General features: G+C 37.0%; 1 protein-coding gene across 4 annotated transcripts in view; it reads left to right on the top strand.

Moving 5' to 3' along the window:
* The window catches only part of GABRB1 (gamma-aminobutyric acid type A receptor subunit beta1), a 439,527-nt gene that overhangs the window by 408,833 nt on the left and 13,324 nt on the right, over positions 1 to 17,370 (top strand). For all 4 annotated transcript variants that reach the window (XM_032274094.1, XM_032274096.1, XM_032274095.1 and 1 more), the window contains 3 exons: positions 3,414 to 3,551; positions 3,655 to 3,807; positions 6,869 to 7,113. In XM_032274094.1, coding sequence (XP_032129985.1) covers positions 3,414 to 3,551; positions 3,655 to 3,807; positions 6,869 to 7,113 — 536 coding nt within the window. The remainder of the gene's footprint in view (positions 1 to 3,413; positions 3,552 to 3,654; positions 3,808 to 6,868; positions 7,114 to 17,370) is intronic.

Genomic DNA, 17,370 nt, shown 5'->3' on the forward strand with positions numbered 1-17,370 from the left:
TCAAAGCTTTTATAGTTTCTTCATGCTTTCCAAATATCTAAAAAATTGTCTTCCAAGCCACAAATTTTGGCCTCGTCAGTGGCCATTTTCTCTTCAATTTATCTAAGACAGTTTGTATATTAACCCCAGAACTTAATATAAAAGAAAATAGATATGTAAATAGATATATACGATAATTATGGATAATAATAAAGTGCTGTAAAAACATTTTTAAAAAATTTAAAAAAAAACATTGTGTTTTAGAATAAAAAGTTGTTTGTGGTCTAATTAGATATCTGTAAGAGTTCCTGTATTTTTACCAAGAGTGAGGAAAGAAGAGTTTAAGCTATTATTTGCTTCCTCCCCAGTCCTTTTCACTAGATAACACCTAATCTAGTTGTTCTGCTTGTTTTCCTTCTCGGAGGCTAGTGGGTTTCTTGCATGCATTGTTATTTTTTCTCACATATTCTTTGGGGTTTGGGCCCAGCTGCCAGGTCACCTTAAAAGAAAACAAAGTTCTAGATGGAAGGCATGGTGAGCTCCAGGCAGAAGTTGTCATCCCCTGCTGATGCACCAGGGGGTAGCGTCTCTCTCTCTCTTTCTCTCTTTCTCTTTCTCTTTCAGTTACCCAACCTTCTTTTTCTTCTTCTTTTTTTTTTTTTTTTCAATAGATTTAGGGGTTTTTATTTACATGGATGAATTATATGGTGGTGAAGTCTGGGTTATTGGTGTATCCATTACCCAAATAGTGATTTTTTTAATCCCTTACACCCCTCCCAGCCTCCCACTTTGGAGTCTCAAACATTCCTTATACCACTCTCTATGCCTTTGCCTACCCATCGCTTAGCTCTCACTTATAAATGAGAACATGCAATATTTGGTTTTCTGCTCCTGAGTTACTTCATATAGGATAACGGCCTCCAGCTCCATCCAAGTTGCTGCAAAAGACATTATTTTGTTCTTGTTTATGGTTGAGTAGTATTCCACGGTGTATATATACCACGTTTTTCTTATACACTCATCGGTTGGTGGACACTTAGGTTGGCTCCATGTATTTGCAATTGTAAATTGTGTTGTGATAAATGTATGCATGCAGTCTTTCTTATATAGTGACTTCTTTTCCTTTGAGTAGATACCCAGTAGTGGGATTGCTAAATCGAATTGTATTTTTAAAAAGTCAAAAAACAATAGAAGTTGTGAAAAGAAAATGTTTATGCTCTGTTGGTGGGAATGTAAATTAGCACAACATCTATGGAAAACAGTATGGTGATTTCCCAGCCCACCTTTTTAACTTCCCCACATCCCCTTAAAGCACCGAAATGACAGAAGTTCCTCCAGTCACACAGGTGGTAAAAGCCTTCCTTCTTTAGTAAGCCCAAGAGCCACTGCACCCAGCTATCTTCTTTTATCTCAGTGTTCTAATCTCCACCCAAGGACTCCATGCCACCAGCCCCTAGGTTCTCTCTAGCAGCTAAGGGGGGAAAAATCTCATGATGCCATTGTCCACTGCATCCAGACAGGGCTGAGAACTCACATTCCCCAGATACTACTTCCTGCTGGGCTTAGGAGAGGTAACCCATGGTTGAATTGAAATTGGAAAGGAAGGAATCTTGCTTGAACCTTAGCTGTCATATTGCCACTAACCATTTCAATTTAGAAAGGAGTTTCATATTCTAGTATTCTAGAATCTATGAGTGAGATCCACGATCTCCTGAAATTGTCATTGATTTCTATCTATCTATCTATCTATCTCCATCTATATTTTTCTCTGGATTTTATTGGCAGGTTTTTATCAATTTCTCAAAGAGATGTTTAGAATCAGTATTACAGAATCATACCCAAACTTGGTTTAAATCCCCAATATGTCACTTAGTTCCATGTAGGTTATTCTAAGTCCAATAGAAAAGAAAGTATCCATCTTTCAGACACTGGTGATTATATCTGGAAGTAAGTGTATTCTATTTCTTTGTCTACACTTGGGTCATTGTAGAATGGCTTACTGGATATGGAAGATTGCCCTTTAGAAAGAGGACAACTTCCTAGACCTAGAAGGAGAGGATTGAAAGAGAAATAAAATAAACTGAAGCATATTACAATAAACAATAACCTCATAGAGCATCAAATGGTAACAAATATAAAACAGTTGTGAGTTTAATGGGTTCAGAAATAAGAATTCAAAAAAGAACTTTCGAAGAGAAGTTAGAAAAGTTTAAAGCAGTAAAGTTAAGACAGCTTTGTTTTCCTTTTTGAAAGGGGAGTGGGGAAGAATAGCTTAAAATGTCTTACATTCTTGCAAGGACAAGTTGACCCTTTGGCACCTGGCATTAAACTTCTAAATATCAAATATATTACTTTTTATCTCTTGAAAAGGTATGACTTGCTTTAATCAGAAGTAGGTCAGCATGATGTCCACTACAAAGAGCTTTATACAGTTACCTTTGAAACACTAGCCCTAGCAATTCTAATGGAAAAAAGATTTTATGAATTTTTATTTGAGGCGAACATAAATAGAAAATGAATTTGGAAAGATCTTCTTTGTCTATAGCTTGTAGAAAGAAAAAAATGTGGTCTTAAAGTATGTCTTAAATTATTTTTAGATTTTTAAATATATCCATGCATTCCTTTTATGCAAGTTACTCTTACATATAATGATAAGACCACCAGCTAGACCACTGCCAGGTAGGAGCAGAGTGGAAAGAGAAAGAGATGAGACCATCAACACAGGGCCTTCAAACTCAAGACCTGACACCAGAGCTTTCTATTACAATCTACAGTTCCCTAAACACTCCCCTAAATTAACTAAAGCTCATTCTCATAAGTACGAAGATATAAAAAGCATTATCAAGAATTTATATAGTCCTAAGACTTTTACCCATATATTTATAATAATATTACTATAATCAAAGGATATGAATAGAAGCTTGCCAAATTTTCTAAAAGAAAGAGATTTTTTTAAATGTTTTAATCATGTAATGCCTATATATAAACTTGATCTTTCATTACACTTTATTTCTTTACACTTTCTGTTATCTTCTTAACAAATATGTGCTCAATTATTATTACTTGTTGTGTTATTGTTGTTGTCAAATAGCACATAGCCAAAGCCATGTCCAGGCACCTAGAATTCAGCCATCCTCCAATTTAGCCAAGGAATCCACGTTAGTAGATACCATAAGAATAATTTGCAGCAGCGACATCAGATATCACTAAATGATCCAGAGCTTATGTCCACTAAAATCAGATGCATCCATCTTCTCAATGCAGCTACTACCAAATCATCAGACAAGCACTCCACATGAGACCTGCATACCACCCTAATTTAAAGCAATGCCACCTTACCACTCTTTTGCTGGGAATTTTTCCTCTAGCTCCCAGGTGGTCTTCAAAATGATTTCCTGAACTGTATTTAATCATGCTGTGTTTCTTGGTTTCAGATGGCTATACCACTGATGACATTGAGTTTTACTGGAATGGAGGAGAGGGGGCAGTAACTGGTGTTAATAAAATTGAGCTTCCTCAGTTTTCTATTGTTGACTACAAGATGGTGTCTAAAAAGGTGGAGTTCACAACAGGTGAGGATGTTTCCCCCAAAATGTACTAGGGTTGCTGTGAAAGGAAGAAGATCATTCCAACCAAATGATGGTCTGATTACTCGTCTTTTGTTTTTCAACTCAGGAGCATATCCACGACTGTCGCTAAGTTTTCGCCTAAAGAGAAACATTGGTTACTTCATTTTGCAAACCTACATGCCTTCTACACTGATTACAATTCTCTCCTGGGTGTCTTTTTGGATCAACTATGATGCATCTGCAGCCAGAGTCGCACTAGGTAATGTATTCCCAGCACTGCAGAGAGCTAACAGGTTTTACTTTCAAACAAATAACCAATATCAGGAATTATAGGCAAGGGCTTTCTTACAGCAAGCCAAAGAATTAGATTACCGTAAGAGTTCCTGAATATAAAACATCTAAGTGTAGGCATATCTACAATGACTATTTTATAATGTACTGTCTTTTTAGCAATTTACCAAAACAAACAAAAATCTTGGAATATGTCTAGTACTACTTAAGTGTCTCATGGAATAAATTTTTAAATTCTCAATACACTAATTTTTGCTAACTTTGGGACGACTTCCCCTTTAATCCCTGCTTTTAAAAGTAAAGAACATATACAATGCACTATTTTCAAATGAATTTAGGGAATGCTAAACTTTGTGAATAATAACAAGCTGTCAGTTGCTGAGAAATACTATCCTTTAAATACTAACTAAAATTAAATCATATCAAGCTGAGTCTCCTTTAAATGGAGCTTATTACACTTGAATAAGGCACAGACAATTCATCAGCTATATTAATAATCTAAGTTCAAGACAGAATAAAAATGATTTCCTTCTTGGGGGAACAAAATTTAGAACTAATCCTGCCATGGCTAAGCAATTGCTGAAAACTGAAAGGCTATATTTGAGACTTTAAGTATTCCTTGGAAGGTTAGAATGTGTTTTCAGCTGCTTATCAATCTTTGAACAGTCTAAGATTAAAGAAGGCAAACAAATAGTAGTATCATACATATGTACCTGCACATATTACTTGAATATGAATGTTGTTATGTCTATATGCTACACTTAAGAAAAGACGGTGGATGATGTCCACAGCAGAGAATAATAACTAGTAAATGTATGAATTGTGGTTCTCTTTGCTCTTCTATCCTCAAAGCTAACACTATTTTGATTGGAGATATTAAAGATGTCAGCATATAAAGGTGCTTGTTTAAGCTATTCTTTGGACTGTAAAACCTGAGATATTTTAAAACACAAATAATTTAAAATGGCATTCATTTACTAACACTTTTCACTTAAAAATGTAAAACAAGGAGAAGAAGAAATGCAATTGGTGATTTTGTAAGTGACTCATTCATTTCTGTGAAGCACATTAGCTAGAGTTATATTAGGTGAAATTTAAAGGTTTTTTTCAAAGAAGTGAGAAAGGCCACTCATTTTGTCATTTTATGTCAGTCCAGCATAGTAGAATTTATTACTGATCTGAACCACTTTAATTTTTTGTATGGGTAGTCCTGACCTCCTACTTTACCTGCTCTTCTAAAAGTTGAATAGTCAAAACTGGGAATATATGTCTGGAATAATCCGATTAGCAAATGAATGCAAAACTATTCTTTACCTTCATTTCAGTTTGCTACCTTCCATTCCCTTTGGAAGTTTTTCTTTGTCTTTACTATCCATTTCACACTTTCTGACTTTAAGAGTTGCTATCAAATTTTAGATTTTGCCTTTTCATCTCGTTGCTTATTTTAAATGTTATTGTAGAACATCACTGTGCTTTTTTGACCCTAGCTGGGTAATCTAAAACAAAATAACCAATCTCAGAATTTCTGTTTACCCAGTTATAAAATCAGAATAATATATACTCCCTATCATTTTCAGGTTGTTATGACAGCCACATAAGGATAATTTATAACTGCAAGTGTTAAAACTGTACAACACCATACCAATGTATAATATTAGTATTGCAGCACAAATGTCTACACTAGATTCCAACTTCTTTTTCACTCTTGCTTTTCACAATTATGACTTCATCATCGCCATCAGCAACACAAAATGTTGACTATACAGCCACACAGATATTATACTATTAAGAATGCTACATTTAACAAAGTAAATAAAACAAAATCTGCCTTTTATGAGCTTACAGTCTTAAAATTCTTTAACAAATCCAAGATCAATTTTTAAGAAGTTGTTTTCTGACATCAGGGAACTAATTTGTCCTAGATTCTAGAACCAAGAAAATAGAGAATATTTGAAATAATGAAGCAACAAGACTAGAACAAATGTAAAATATACATATATCAAGTACTTGACACAAATTATGAAACTTCTCATGTTTCTTCTTTTGGTAATGTTTTGCTATGAATGACAATTATTTTCAAATGCAATACTGAACTTGGGTATCCTGTAGATTCATGGAAGGAAGTAGATCTCAAACTAGTCACCAGCTTTCAATTTGGAAGAGCTGCTATAGGGATTAGTGTCACAAAGACAGATTTAGGAGCACAATGAATGAGATGCTGTGAAAAGGAAGAAGGAAGATGTGGCCACGTAACAAAGTGAGAGACATTCAACAGTAGGATTTCAATGGGATTTTGATCTGCTTTTCCATCTGCTTTTCTTTTTATTTTGTGCAATTAAAAAAAAAAATGTTTTCTTGAACTCCTTACCTCAGATGATCCACCCACCTCAGCCTCACAAAGTGCTAGGATTACAGGCGTGAGCCACCAAAATGGGAGAGGGACGGGGGGGTGGGGAGGTAGGGAGAGAGAGCATGGGGAGAAATGCCAGATATAGGTGAAGGGGAGAAAGGCAGCAAATCACACTGTGATGTATGTACCTATGCAACAATCTTGCATCTTCTTCACATGTACCCCAAAACCTAAAATGCAATAAAAAAAAAAGAAAAGAAAAATAACTAAAAGAGTATAAGTGGATTGTTTGTAACACAAGGGATGAATGCTTGAAGGGAATGGATACCCCATTTTCCATAATGTGATTATTATGCATTGCATGCCTATATCAAAATTTCTTATATAGCCCATAAATATACTTACCATGTTCCCATAAAAAATAAAAATTAATGAAAAACAAAAAAAAAATGTTTTCAACCCTTCATTAACTACACATTCTGTTTTACGATTCATTAATGGACTATGTAGGGAGGCTGATACCTTGTCTTTCAAAATATCTGCCCTTTTTGCCCAGTGGTTTATCATGCTACTGTGATCACTCAGGGACACCATAAGGAAATGGCATCTGCCCTCTCAGTCTTGGAAAAGGAACTCAATAGTGGCGCCCTCAACTAAGCATTGTCTTTCTCTTTCACAGGAATCACGACAGTGCTTACAATGACAACCATCAGTACCCACCTCAGGGAGACCCTGCCAAAGATCCCTTATGTCAAAGCGATTGATATTTATCTGATGGGTTGCTTTGTGTTTGTGTTCCTGGCTCTGCTGGAGTATGCCTTTGTAAATTACATCTTCTTTGGGAAAGGCCCTCAGAAAAAGGGAGCTAGCAAACAAGACCAGAGTGCCAATGAGAAGAACAAACTGGAGATGAATAAAGTCCAGGTAAGACATTAAATATCCCTAAATACATTCTTGGTAAATTTATCAGCAGTATGATTCCCAGGCTCTCATAACTTAAAAACAATTAATAAAATATTATTTGATCTTTAATAACACTCAACCAAGCCTTCACTGTACATATTCGGGGACTGAGGAATGAAGAAGTTAGATTGAGGATTATATTGATTAATAATATACCCTGGAACTCAACCCCAAGTCCATTATAATTTATTCTAAACTAGTTGTAAAAGTATATGTAAAATAATAATGCTAGATTTGCATGGTAAGTAAATGAGAGAATATACTCTGCACTGCTAAATGCAGATGAGGTGATGCAGCACAATGGGTATAACCATAGACTGAAATTAAACTGCCTGATTTTGATTCTCACCTACTAACTTTGCAGCTTCAGCCAAATCAACCTATTTAAGTCTTTATCTAACCTTTTCTTTCAGTGTCCCCATCCATAAAATGGAGATTATGATAGTATATCTATTTCACAGAGTTGTTATAAGAACTGAGATTTTTTCATTGGTATATTTTATAACCTGTGGTCTCATTGGATAGAACTAAATTTAAATTAATGATTTGTTCAGTTTTTAAAAACATTTCTGTAGCCTCTACCTCTAAGCCATTTTCACTGAAATCAATTTACCATTAAGTACATGGAAATGTGTATCTACCACAAATTGTTTTAAGACAGCACACAGGGTGACAACTCACGTATTTGTTCATGTAGGCACTGTTCTAGGCATTTGAGATGCTGATATGTATGAGACAAAATTCCTCAGTGTCATGGAGCTTAGGTTCAAACATGAAAAGACAGGCAACAAACACAAACAAATATTAAAAGGGTAATTTTAGGGACTAGTAAGTGCTAAAAAGAAAGTAAAACAGTGACTCATGCCTGTAATCCCAGCACTTTGGGAGGCTGAGGCAGGTGGATCGCTTGAGCCTAGGAGTTTGAGATCAGCCTGGGCAATATGGCAAAACCTCGTCTCCACAAAAAAACATATAAATTAGCTAGGCATTGTGGTGTTTGTCTCTAGTTTTAGCTACTTGGGAGGCTGAGATGGAAGGATAGCTTGAACCCAGAAGGCAAAGGTTGCAGTGAGCAGAGATTGCATCACTGCATACCAGCCTGGGTGACAGAGTGAGACCCTGTCTCAAAATAATAAAAAAATGAAAAGAAAAAACAGGAAAATGGAGTGCTGGACAAGAGAGTATTTGAGTCAGATTAATGGAGCAGGACACTTTGGTATGACTTCTCTGTGGAATTACCATTTGATCTGAGACCTACGTGACGAGAGGCAGCTAATATGCATTGTCCGTTCTAGGCAAAGGAAACAGCAAGTGTGTAGGCTCTGAGGCAGGAACTCCTGTGTGTTTAAGAACTGAGAGAAGACTGATAGAGCAAGAGCATAGTAGTGAGGGAGAAAGCAGAGTAGTATGAAATGTGGTTCGATCACTAAGCAGAGGCCAAATTATAAGTTTTCAGGGTGTGTCGTTATACTCTTAGTAGGACAAAAGTCTGGACAAATACTGTTTGAAAAATTAGCAAAGAAAACTTAGAGATTCAGCCAAGTGGTTAAAATTCAAAGGAACGCATCACTTAAACTTCTACCTTTGTATGAGGCACTATGTTCAGTGCTAAGCTAAGGGGAGAGAAGTAGACATGATAATTTGCCCTCAAGAATCTTCTCATCTTATGGTGAAAGAAGGTTATACTCACATGAGGTGATTGTAAAATGAGACAAGACAGTTAGTTTGAGGTGTATACCTGAAAAGAAAGTAGCTTCTCATGGTCCGATTGTAACCATACCAGCTTCAAATGTTTTTTGGGAGGTCACCTCTTTTCCATTCCCATCCTCATCTTAGTTGCCTTCCAAACATACTAGTTTATCCTCTGCACAACTTGGAATGTGTGTTAATTTATAAGTCATGAGGGAAAACCCTACCTAAAGAAAGTGGAATAGGTTCAGTGGTGGGAAAATTCAGAAGACATGAAATGGATGGATACTCAAAGATAAGTAGAATTTAGGAAAGCATATTGAAGAAAGCAGGGCCCTTCCATTGGTAAAAAGCAATATTCTCTAGAGAGAGTAATTAAATTGAAACAGGAGAGTTCCCTGACCCCCCTCACAAGACATATGACAGGGATGTGGCTCATCTGTTGGGCTGCCTCACACTCAAACTCCTTATGGGAGGGGGAGCATGCTGACGGGCAGGTGCGGGAGCCAGGGCAAGCACTTTTGGGCTTTCACCCCTTGGTAGCATCTAGAGGTGGGTGCCTGCAACTCCGAAGCCCCAACAGGTACCTTACAGTGCTCCTTTAGTTCTGCATCTGGAGACAGCTTAAACGTAGCCAGCTCAGTGCCTTTGTGGTACCCAGGTTCTTGTCCAAAGTCCAGGAAGAATAGGGACATACGGACAAATCGAAGGATGATAAATGTGGGGGATCTTATTGCCAGAAGGAGGTGGCTCTCAGTGAGATGGACAGTGAGCTGTAAAGGGGCTGGAGTGGGAAGATAATCTTCCCCTGGAGTTCCGCCATCCCACAGCCAATCTCTTCGACCATCCCCAGTCAAACTCCTCCCGATGTTCAGACACTCCTCTCCTCTGCTATGACAGTTTTTTGCTCCTTAGCTCTTTTCCTGATGGAGCCTGGGGTTTGGGGTTTATATGGGTACAAGATAGGTGGGCCAAAAGGCAATATTTGGGCACTAAAACAGGAATCCCTGTTCCATTTAGGGCTGTGGGTTTCTATGCGTGAGGGTGGGGCCATTGCCAGGGAAACACCCTCTTCTTCCCAGAATTTTCCTGTCTCTGTCTCCTGTCCCTATCAAAATGAAAGGCCAAGCAAGCTGGAATCCATGTATTCAGATAAAACAAAAAGACTATAAAACAAACATTAAGCAAACACTTTAAGGTTTTGATTCCACGCTAGGATATCAGATAAATTTTTTAAGATAATAAAGGTGAATAAAGGCAGGAGGAAAGCCTGTGTCATGTCAGATCTAGATGTATAAGCCCTGAAGAGGACTTCATGACTGGCTAATAAATACATAAAATGTTCGCATTTGACTGACCTTTATTTCATAAGCAGGCTGTTTGAGTAACACTGGGCTTAAATGTTGTAGGAATTCCTTGGCTCTCAAATCAGTAAATTTTATTTTTGATAAACTGACTTTTTAAATTTTGAAGTAAAGGAGAAAGAATTGAGAAATTCCTCAACTGTCAGGAGACAATGCTTAAAGGAGATTTTTTAAAAATATGTTTTTATTCATGGAAAGTTAGCCTAGGAACTCCACAAATGATTTCCACAGAAAAAGAGACATAATTACAACAAAATTCAAAAACAAATCATATTAAAACAAGACAGAGTACTTTGTATTAGGCTAATCCTCCTATTGATAGAAATAATAAACTGTAAACACACTTTTAAAAATCTGCTTTAAGACATGGAAGAATAACAAAACAAACAAAAACTGAAAGAGAATCAACCTTCAAAAGAAAGAAACCACACTGAATGAAATCCATGTTTATGCAGCTTTTCCCCTGAAGCCATGTCCCAGTCTGAGGGATGTCAGGCCCGCAAAGCTTCAGCAGAAACTGCAGTTGTATTGGCCTGAGGAGTCAGATCATGGAGTTTGATTCTTCCAGAGTTCCTGGAAATTTCAGAAGTGAGCCAAAAAAGAAACTCATCATCTGAGTGTAAACTTCCCCAGGTTGATCCCTGAGTTACAAATGTACAGGTTAAATACCAAGGAGCTCAGAAAGAAAAAATAGCTAGAAGCTAGGGGAAAGAAAAATGAACAGAAATTTTAGTTGCTGTCCACCGTATAAAAGTCAGAGTTTGGAGTTTTAGTCCAGCCTATTGGGGAGTGTGGGGGTGGTAAGAACATTAGGCTTTCCTTAAAAATCTCAAAAGGCTTATACCTTAGGAGTAAAGTCTAAGTCATAAGAATAAGGGTTTCCCCTTGGGTTAAGGGAAAAACTAAAATAGGCTTACCCTAGTAACACATAAAACTATGTCTCCACATATTCTGGGTGATATGTGAGTCATATACCTGCCTACCAAACCCAACTCAACATTCTTTGGGGAAGACAGCAGAATCTAGAGTCTCTATGGTGCATTGTCTAAAATATCTAATATATAGTAAAAACTTACTAGACATGAGAAGAAATAGGAAAATGGGATCATCAAGAAAAAAAGTTTGTCAATAGAAACATACATGTAAAAGTCTCAAATGTTGGCCTAAAACGTAATTAGTATAAACAACTATAATTAATGTATTTAAAAGTTCATAAGAAATAGCCCAAAACTGGAAACAACCAAAATATCCTACGATAGGTTAAACAAACTGTGGTATATTCATACTGTGAGTACTATTCCAATAAAAAAAGAAATGAACTCTTGTTACATGCAAAAACTTGGATGTCTCTCAAGGGCATTATGTTGAGTGAAAAAAAAAAAGCCAGTTTTAAAGGTTTATAATACTATATTATTCCATTTATATAGCACTCTTGAAATAACAAAATTATAGAGATGGAGAACAAATCAGTGGTTGCCAGAAGTTGGTGATGGTGGGGATGGGTGTGACTGATTATAAAGAAATAGTGTGAGGGAGATCTTTGCAATAATGGAAGAGTTCTGTATCTTAATTGGAATGCTTTGAATTTACATATGCAGTAAAATTACATAGAACCATACACACTTTATGCCCATGTCATTTTCCTGGTTTTGATATTATATCATAGTTATGTAAGATATAATCAATGGGAGAACCTGGGTGAGGGGTACATGGGGCCCCTCTGTGCCATCTTCACAACTTTTTGGGAATCTATAATAATTTCCAAATAAAAGGTTTAAAATAAAGTTAATAGAAAAAAATTGATACAGTGTATGAAGAGATGGGCAGTTTCAGAAGATAGTTGAAACTATAAAAATGGAACAATGGAAATCACAGAATTGAAATTTTAATTAGATGGATTAACATCACACTGTATAGAACAGAAAAAAGGGATTAGCAAAATTGAAGGTCATATTAGGCTTCTCTCAATTTCTCGATTGTAGCAGCTCTTACCATAAATGCTGCTACTCTGAGGATGCCCCAACAGACACCCTCACTCTTGATTTATTATTTGGTATCTCTGCTTATTGTTATCATGGGATCCTGTGCTTTTCCACAATAGGACTCCTGTGATAGTGAGTATGTTTATTTGTATAATTATCTTTTAACATCCCTTTCTCTTATTAGGCTACCGTTTCCCAGGTATACACCCCAGGGCCCTTGTCTATTATATTTATTGTTCTTTTCTCAATAGCTAAAGGGTAGATACCAAATAAGTACTTGTTGAATGAATGAATGAATGCTGGAGAGCCGTTCTCCATTTAAGATATTTTTAGAAACCACACAAGGCATTCAGTGTTATAAAATTCTTACATATTCATAATAAGTAGGAAAAAGAGACTATACTCCACTTCAGCTTCTGCTCTAGACTGTCTTACTGTTCCTATCATTTTTACTTTCAAAAAAGTATTTTAAGCATGCCTATATCGACCTCTGGTATTCTTTTTGAATCACAGTGTTGTATAGCATTACATGTAATCTTCAAAGGAGCATTATGGCTAAGATTTTGAGATGGCACTGTTCGTCTGGGGGGTGATGCCAGTGTTCATTGTCTCACGCCAAGGAAATCAAGGAAATGGACACACAAGGAGTGAGGTTAAGAGCGGAGGTTTAATAGGCAAAAGAAAGAGAAACACTTTCTCCTACAGAGAGAGGGGTCCCAAGCAGGTTTTCTGGTCTGTAATGAAATAAAAGGGGTTTTATAGTTGAGTTTGAGGAGGTGGTGTCTGATTTACATAGGGCATGAAAGATTGGTCAGACCAGGTTTTCCATTTGCATGAGGTTCAAAAAACTGGTTAAGGCTAGATGTGCCATTTGCATAATGTGCAAAAAAGCTAGCCACCCCACTCTAATTTTTTATTATGCAGGTGGGTTCTCTACCTGGCTGGCACCATGTTGCCTGCTTCTGTACTGTACATGGGGTGACAAAGAAAAGGGAAGATGGAGCCTTCATGTTGAACATACCTGTCTTCCAGGTAGCCCTTTTCTAATGGCACAGCTTCCAGCACTCACCCATGCAAGCTTCCAACTTGCTTATCTATGTCTACAGTTAGATTTTTCAGGCTACTCTTTGTTAGAAAAGAAATGATTTGGGGGCTGCTTTTTGTTAAAAGAGAAATTCCACCAAGGACTCTGTTGCCCTTTCTATCTGTCTAAATAATTTCCTTCTATCTCCTGTATCAATTTTATAAACTTCTTCATATTTAGGTGGGAAAATAATACAGCTGCACCATCTCATACATGTTATATTCATTCCTGCACCTCCTTGGGTTTTGTAGTTCCTAACTTTCTTGTCCTCTTCTAAAAACAGAAGCCCAGACAGATAATATGTCAATAACAAAGCAAGTGGTTCTTTCGGGAGTTCTTGTAAAGCAGGCCTGGTAATGATGAAATCTCTGAGTGCTTGCTTGTTCACAAAAGATTTTATTTTTCCTTCGCTTACGAAGCTTAGTTTGACTGGATGTAAAATTCTGGGTTGAAAGTTCTTTTCTTTAAGGATGTTGAATATTGGCCCCCACTCTCTTCTAGCTTGCAGGCTTTCTGCTGAGAGATCTGCTGTGAGTCTGATAGGCTTCCCTTTATGGGTAACCTGACCTTTCTTTCCGGCTGCCCTCTGTATTTTCTCTTTCATTTCAACCCTGGTGAATCTGGCAATTATGTTCCTTGAGGTTGGTCTTCTTGAGGAATATCTTTGTGGTGTTCTCTGTATTACCTGGAGTCGAATATTGTCCTGCCTTTCAAGGTTGGGAAAGTTTTCCTGAATAAGCGCATTTTCTAGCTTGGATTGATTCTCTTCATGACATTCAGGTATACCTATCAAGCGTAGATTAGGTCTTTTCACATAGTCCCATATTTCTTGGAGACTTTGCTAGTTCCTTTTTATCCTTTTTTCTCTAATCTTGTCTTCTTGTTTTATTTCATTAAGTTGGTCTTCGACTTCTGATATCTTTTCTTCTGCTTGTTTGATTCGGCTGTTAAAACTTGTGCATAGTTCGCGAAGTTCTCGTGTTGTGTTTTTCAGCTCCATTAATTCACTTATATTTCTGTCTAAGTTGTGTATTTCTGTTAACATTTCATCAAACCTTTTTTCAAAGTTCTTAGTTTCTTTGCATTGGGTTAGAACAAGTTCTTTTTATTCACAGAAGTTTCTTATCATCCACTGGAACAACCAATATCAGCCTTTCTAAAAAATATCAAAAAGTAAAGATCATCAACATAATCAAGAATTTACATCAACTAATAGGCAAAACAGCCAGCTAACATTAAATGGCAGTATTAAACTCACATATATTATTATTAATTCTAAATTTAAATCGACTAAATCCCCCAATCCAAAGACACAGACAGGCAAAAAGAAAGCTAAAACCCAACGGTTTGTTGCATCCAGACCCATCTCACAAGCAAGGATACACAAAGACTCAAAACAAAGGGATGGAGAAAGACTTACTAACCAAATGGAGAGCAAAAATAAATAAATAAATAAATAGCAGGAGTTGCTTTAAAGCATCAAAGATCAAAAGAAGCAAAGAAGGATATTACATAATGATAAAAGGATCAATGCAACAAGAAGAGCTAAAGATCCTAAATATATATGCACCCAATACAGGAATACCCAGATATGTAAGACTTATAAAGTGACTAAGACTCCCACACAATAATAGTGGGAGACTTCAACATCAATATTAGACAGATCAATGAGACAGAAAATTAACAACGATATCCAGGATTTGAACTCAGGTCCGGAACAAGTAAACTTAATTAGCATTTGTAGAACTCTCCATTTTAAATACACAAAATATACACTCTTATCAGTACCACATCACCTCTATTTACAGGTTTAAATGAAATATTGGTTGGCTGCTTGTTTGTTATTTTCTTCCCTCATTTTTTTTTCATGTCTTTATTATTAAGCACAATTATAGGCATACCCATTTTTAGACTGCATTCTAGCCCAGGCAATAAAGCAACACCCCCGTTCTCTCTCCCTCTTCCTCTTTCTCTTTCTTCCTCTCCCTCCTTCATTCTTTTTTTTTTTTTTCAAAAAAAAAGAAAAACAAAGCAAGTACATTACTTCATCTGTTCAGCGTGTCGTTTCAGCCGTTACATTAATAATGCAAACTGTGTGGTATTTTAAGTTGCTACTGCCTGGTTAAACTCAAAAATATGAAAAAGACTATTAATTTTTTTTAATATAATGGTTGGATGATCCCCTACTTTTCGATGCATGTAAACAGTTACATTTAAATGACATCTGTGCTCTGGTCCCAGACAATTTTCATTTGAGGGATTTCCTCAGTATTTGCCTTGGTTCGCTGGAGCATAGAGTGGCCCTGTTCAGTTATTACACATTACTTTTGATAGCTTTGGCCAGGCAGTCAGGTCAAGGGGTATTTGTACTGAAGCTTCAGGAGTGCTTGCTTTGTCTTGATTTATATTTCCTCCAGCCGCTCTGAAGCATCTTTTTATATCAGTGCAGATGCTAGATCCAGACATTAGGAGAGTTTCAACCTCTAAGGTGATAAAGACTGTAGATTCATAGGCCCCTCGGGCATCATTTGAAACTGGAGATAGTATTTAGAGTCTTGAAAGATAGATTTCGCAGTACAACTAGGCCATAAGTAAGCTACCTCTGGGCCACTTTTATACTCATCTGGAACTTTTTCAGTTGTATATACTGGCCACAATGCCTATCCGTTTGCAAATATGAGAAATGGCTGAAATGGTAGCTTGGGTGGTCTGTGAGCAGAGACCGATTCAAAGTCATTCGATGTCACAGGGGACACCAGAGGAATCTGCCAAAGATTCATACTGTGAAGCCTGAGTATCCGAGACAAGTCTCAGCTAATTTAGAAAGTTTATTTTGCCAAGATTGAGGACATGTGCCCATGACACAGCCTCAAGAGGTCTTGTCGACATGTGCCCAAGGTTGTCAGAACAGTTTGGTTTTACACATTTTAGGGAGACATGAGACATCAATCAACATATGCAAGATGAACATTGGTTCAGTCTGGAAAGGAAGGACAACTCGAAGCAGGGAGGGGGCTTCTAGGTCATTGGTAGATGAGAGACAAATGGTTGTATTCTTCTGAGTTTCTGATTAACCTCTCCAAAGGAAGCAGTCAGATATGCACTTATCTCAGTGAGCAGAGGGGTTACTTTGAATAGAATGGGAGGCAGGTTTTCCCCTTTGCTTAGTGATTTTGGGGTCCCAAGATTTATTTTCCTTTCACATACCAAATATGCAGTTGCATCCCCAATAGTCAAGAAATCGATTTTTTTCCCCTTAGAATCAGATATTAGTATTGTGATTTGGCCTCTTCTCTCCCATTCCTGTTCTCTGCAGTGAGTCACCCAAACACTTTCAGACAACTTTCTGAATGGGAATCAGCTCTGTATTGCGGTTACTTCCAGGATGCAATGTGCAGGTGAAGGCAGGTATTGTAAAGTTGGACAGCTCTGTCTTTAGGTCCAGCTTGAAATAGCTCCATATCTGTCAGTCTTTGAGACTGGGTCTTCAGACCAACTGAAAAACTCACCCTGCCTTCGATGGAACTTTCACCGTCTATACCTAGCATCCAGAATTTCTACTGACAGCCTGTGTTGATAGTTCATGAACTTCTTTATTCCTCAAAGCCTGCCCAAATCTGCCTTCATTCACTTTTTGTTCTCTAACCTTGATTTAATCCTATCCTATCTCCAGTCTTCTGAAGTCTAATTTTCCTTTTTAGGAATCTCTGTCTCTTATTTTCTTTTTTTTTTTTTTTTGTCTACCCAGGTATCTAGAACTCTTTTGGTGAACAAGAAAGAACTCTACCTTAATTAACTGGTTTAAAAATAAAAGAGGAGGGAGAGGGATTTATTGGCCCACAAAACTGAAAGCCCCAAGCATAGTCCTAGTTTCACATGTGGTGTTCCAGGTGTGCAAAGAATTTGTCAGAAAGTATCTCTCTTCATCTCTTAATTCTGCTTTTTTTATATTGACTTTATTTTCAGTAGACCCTTCCCTCATGGTAGTCCCAAAGTTCCGACTTTATAGTGTCAAAGCTGTTTGAAATTAGCACAAAATTATTTCTTATACCCAATAGTTCTAACAAAAAAAAAAGGCCTAGAATTGAGTCTTTTTGGA

Source organism: Sapajus apella, unplaced genomic scaffold, assembly GCF_009761245.1.
Source record: "Sapajus apella isolate SASKATOON/1434 unplaced genomic scaffold, GSC_monkey_1.0 scaffold5, whole genome shotgun sequence".
Classification (NCBI taxonomy): domain Eukaryota; kingdom Metazoa; phylum Chordata; class Mammalia; order Primates; family Cebidae; genus Sapajus; species Sapajus apella.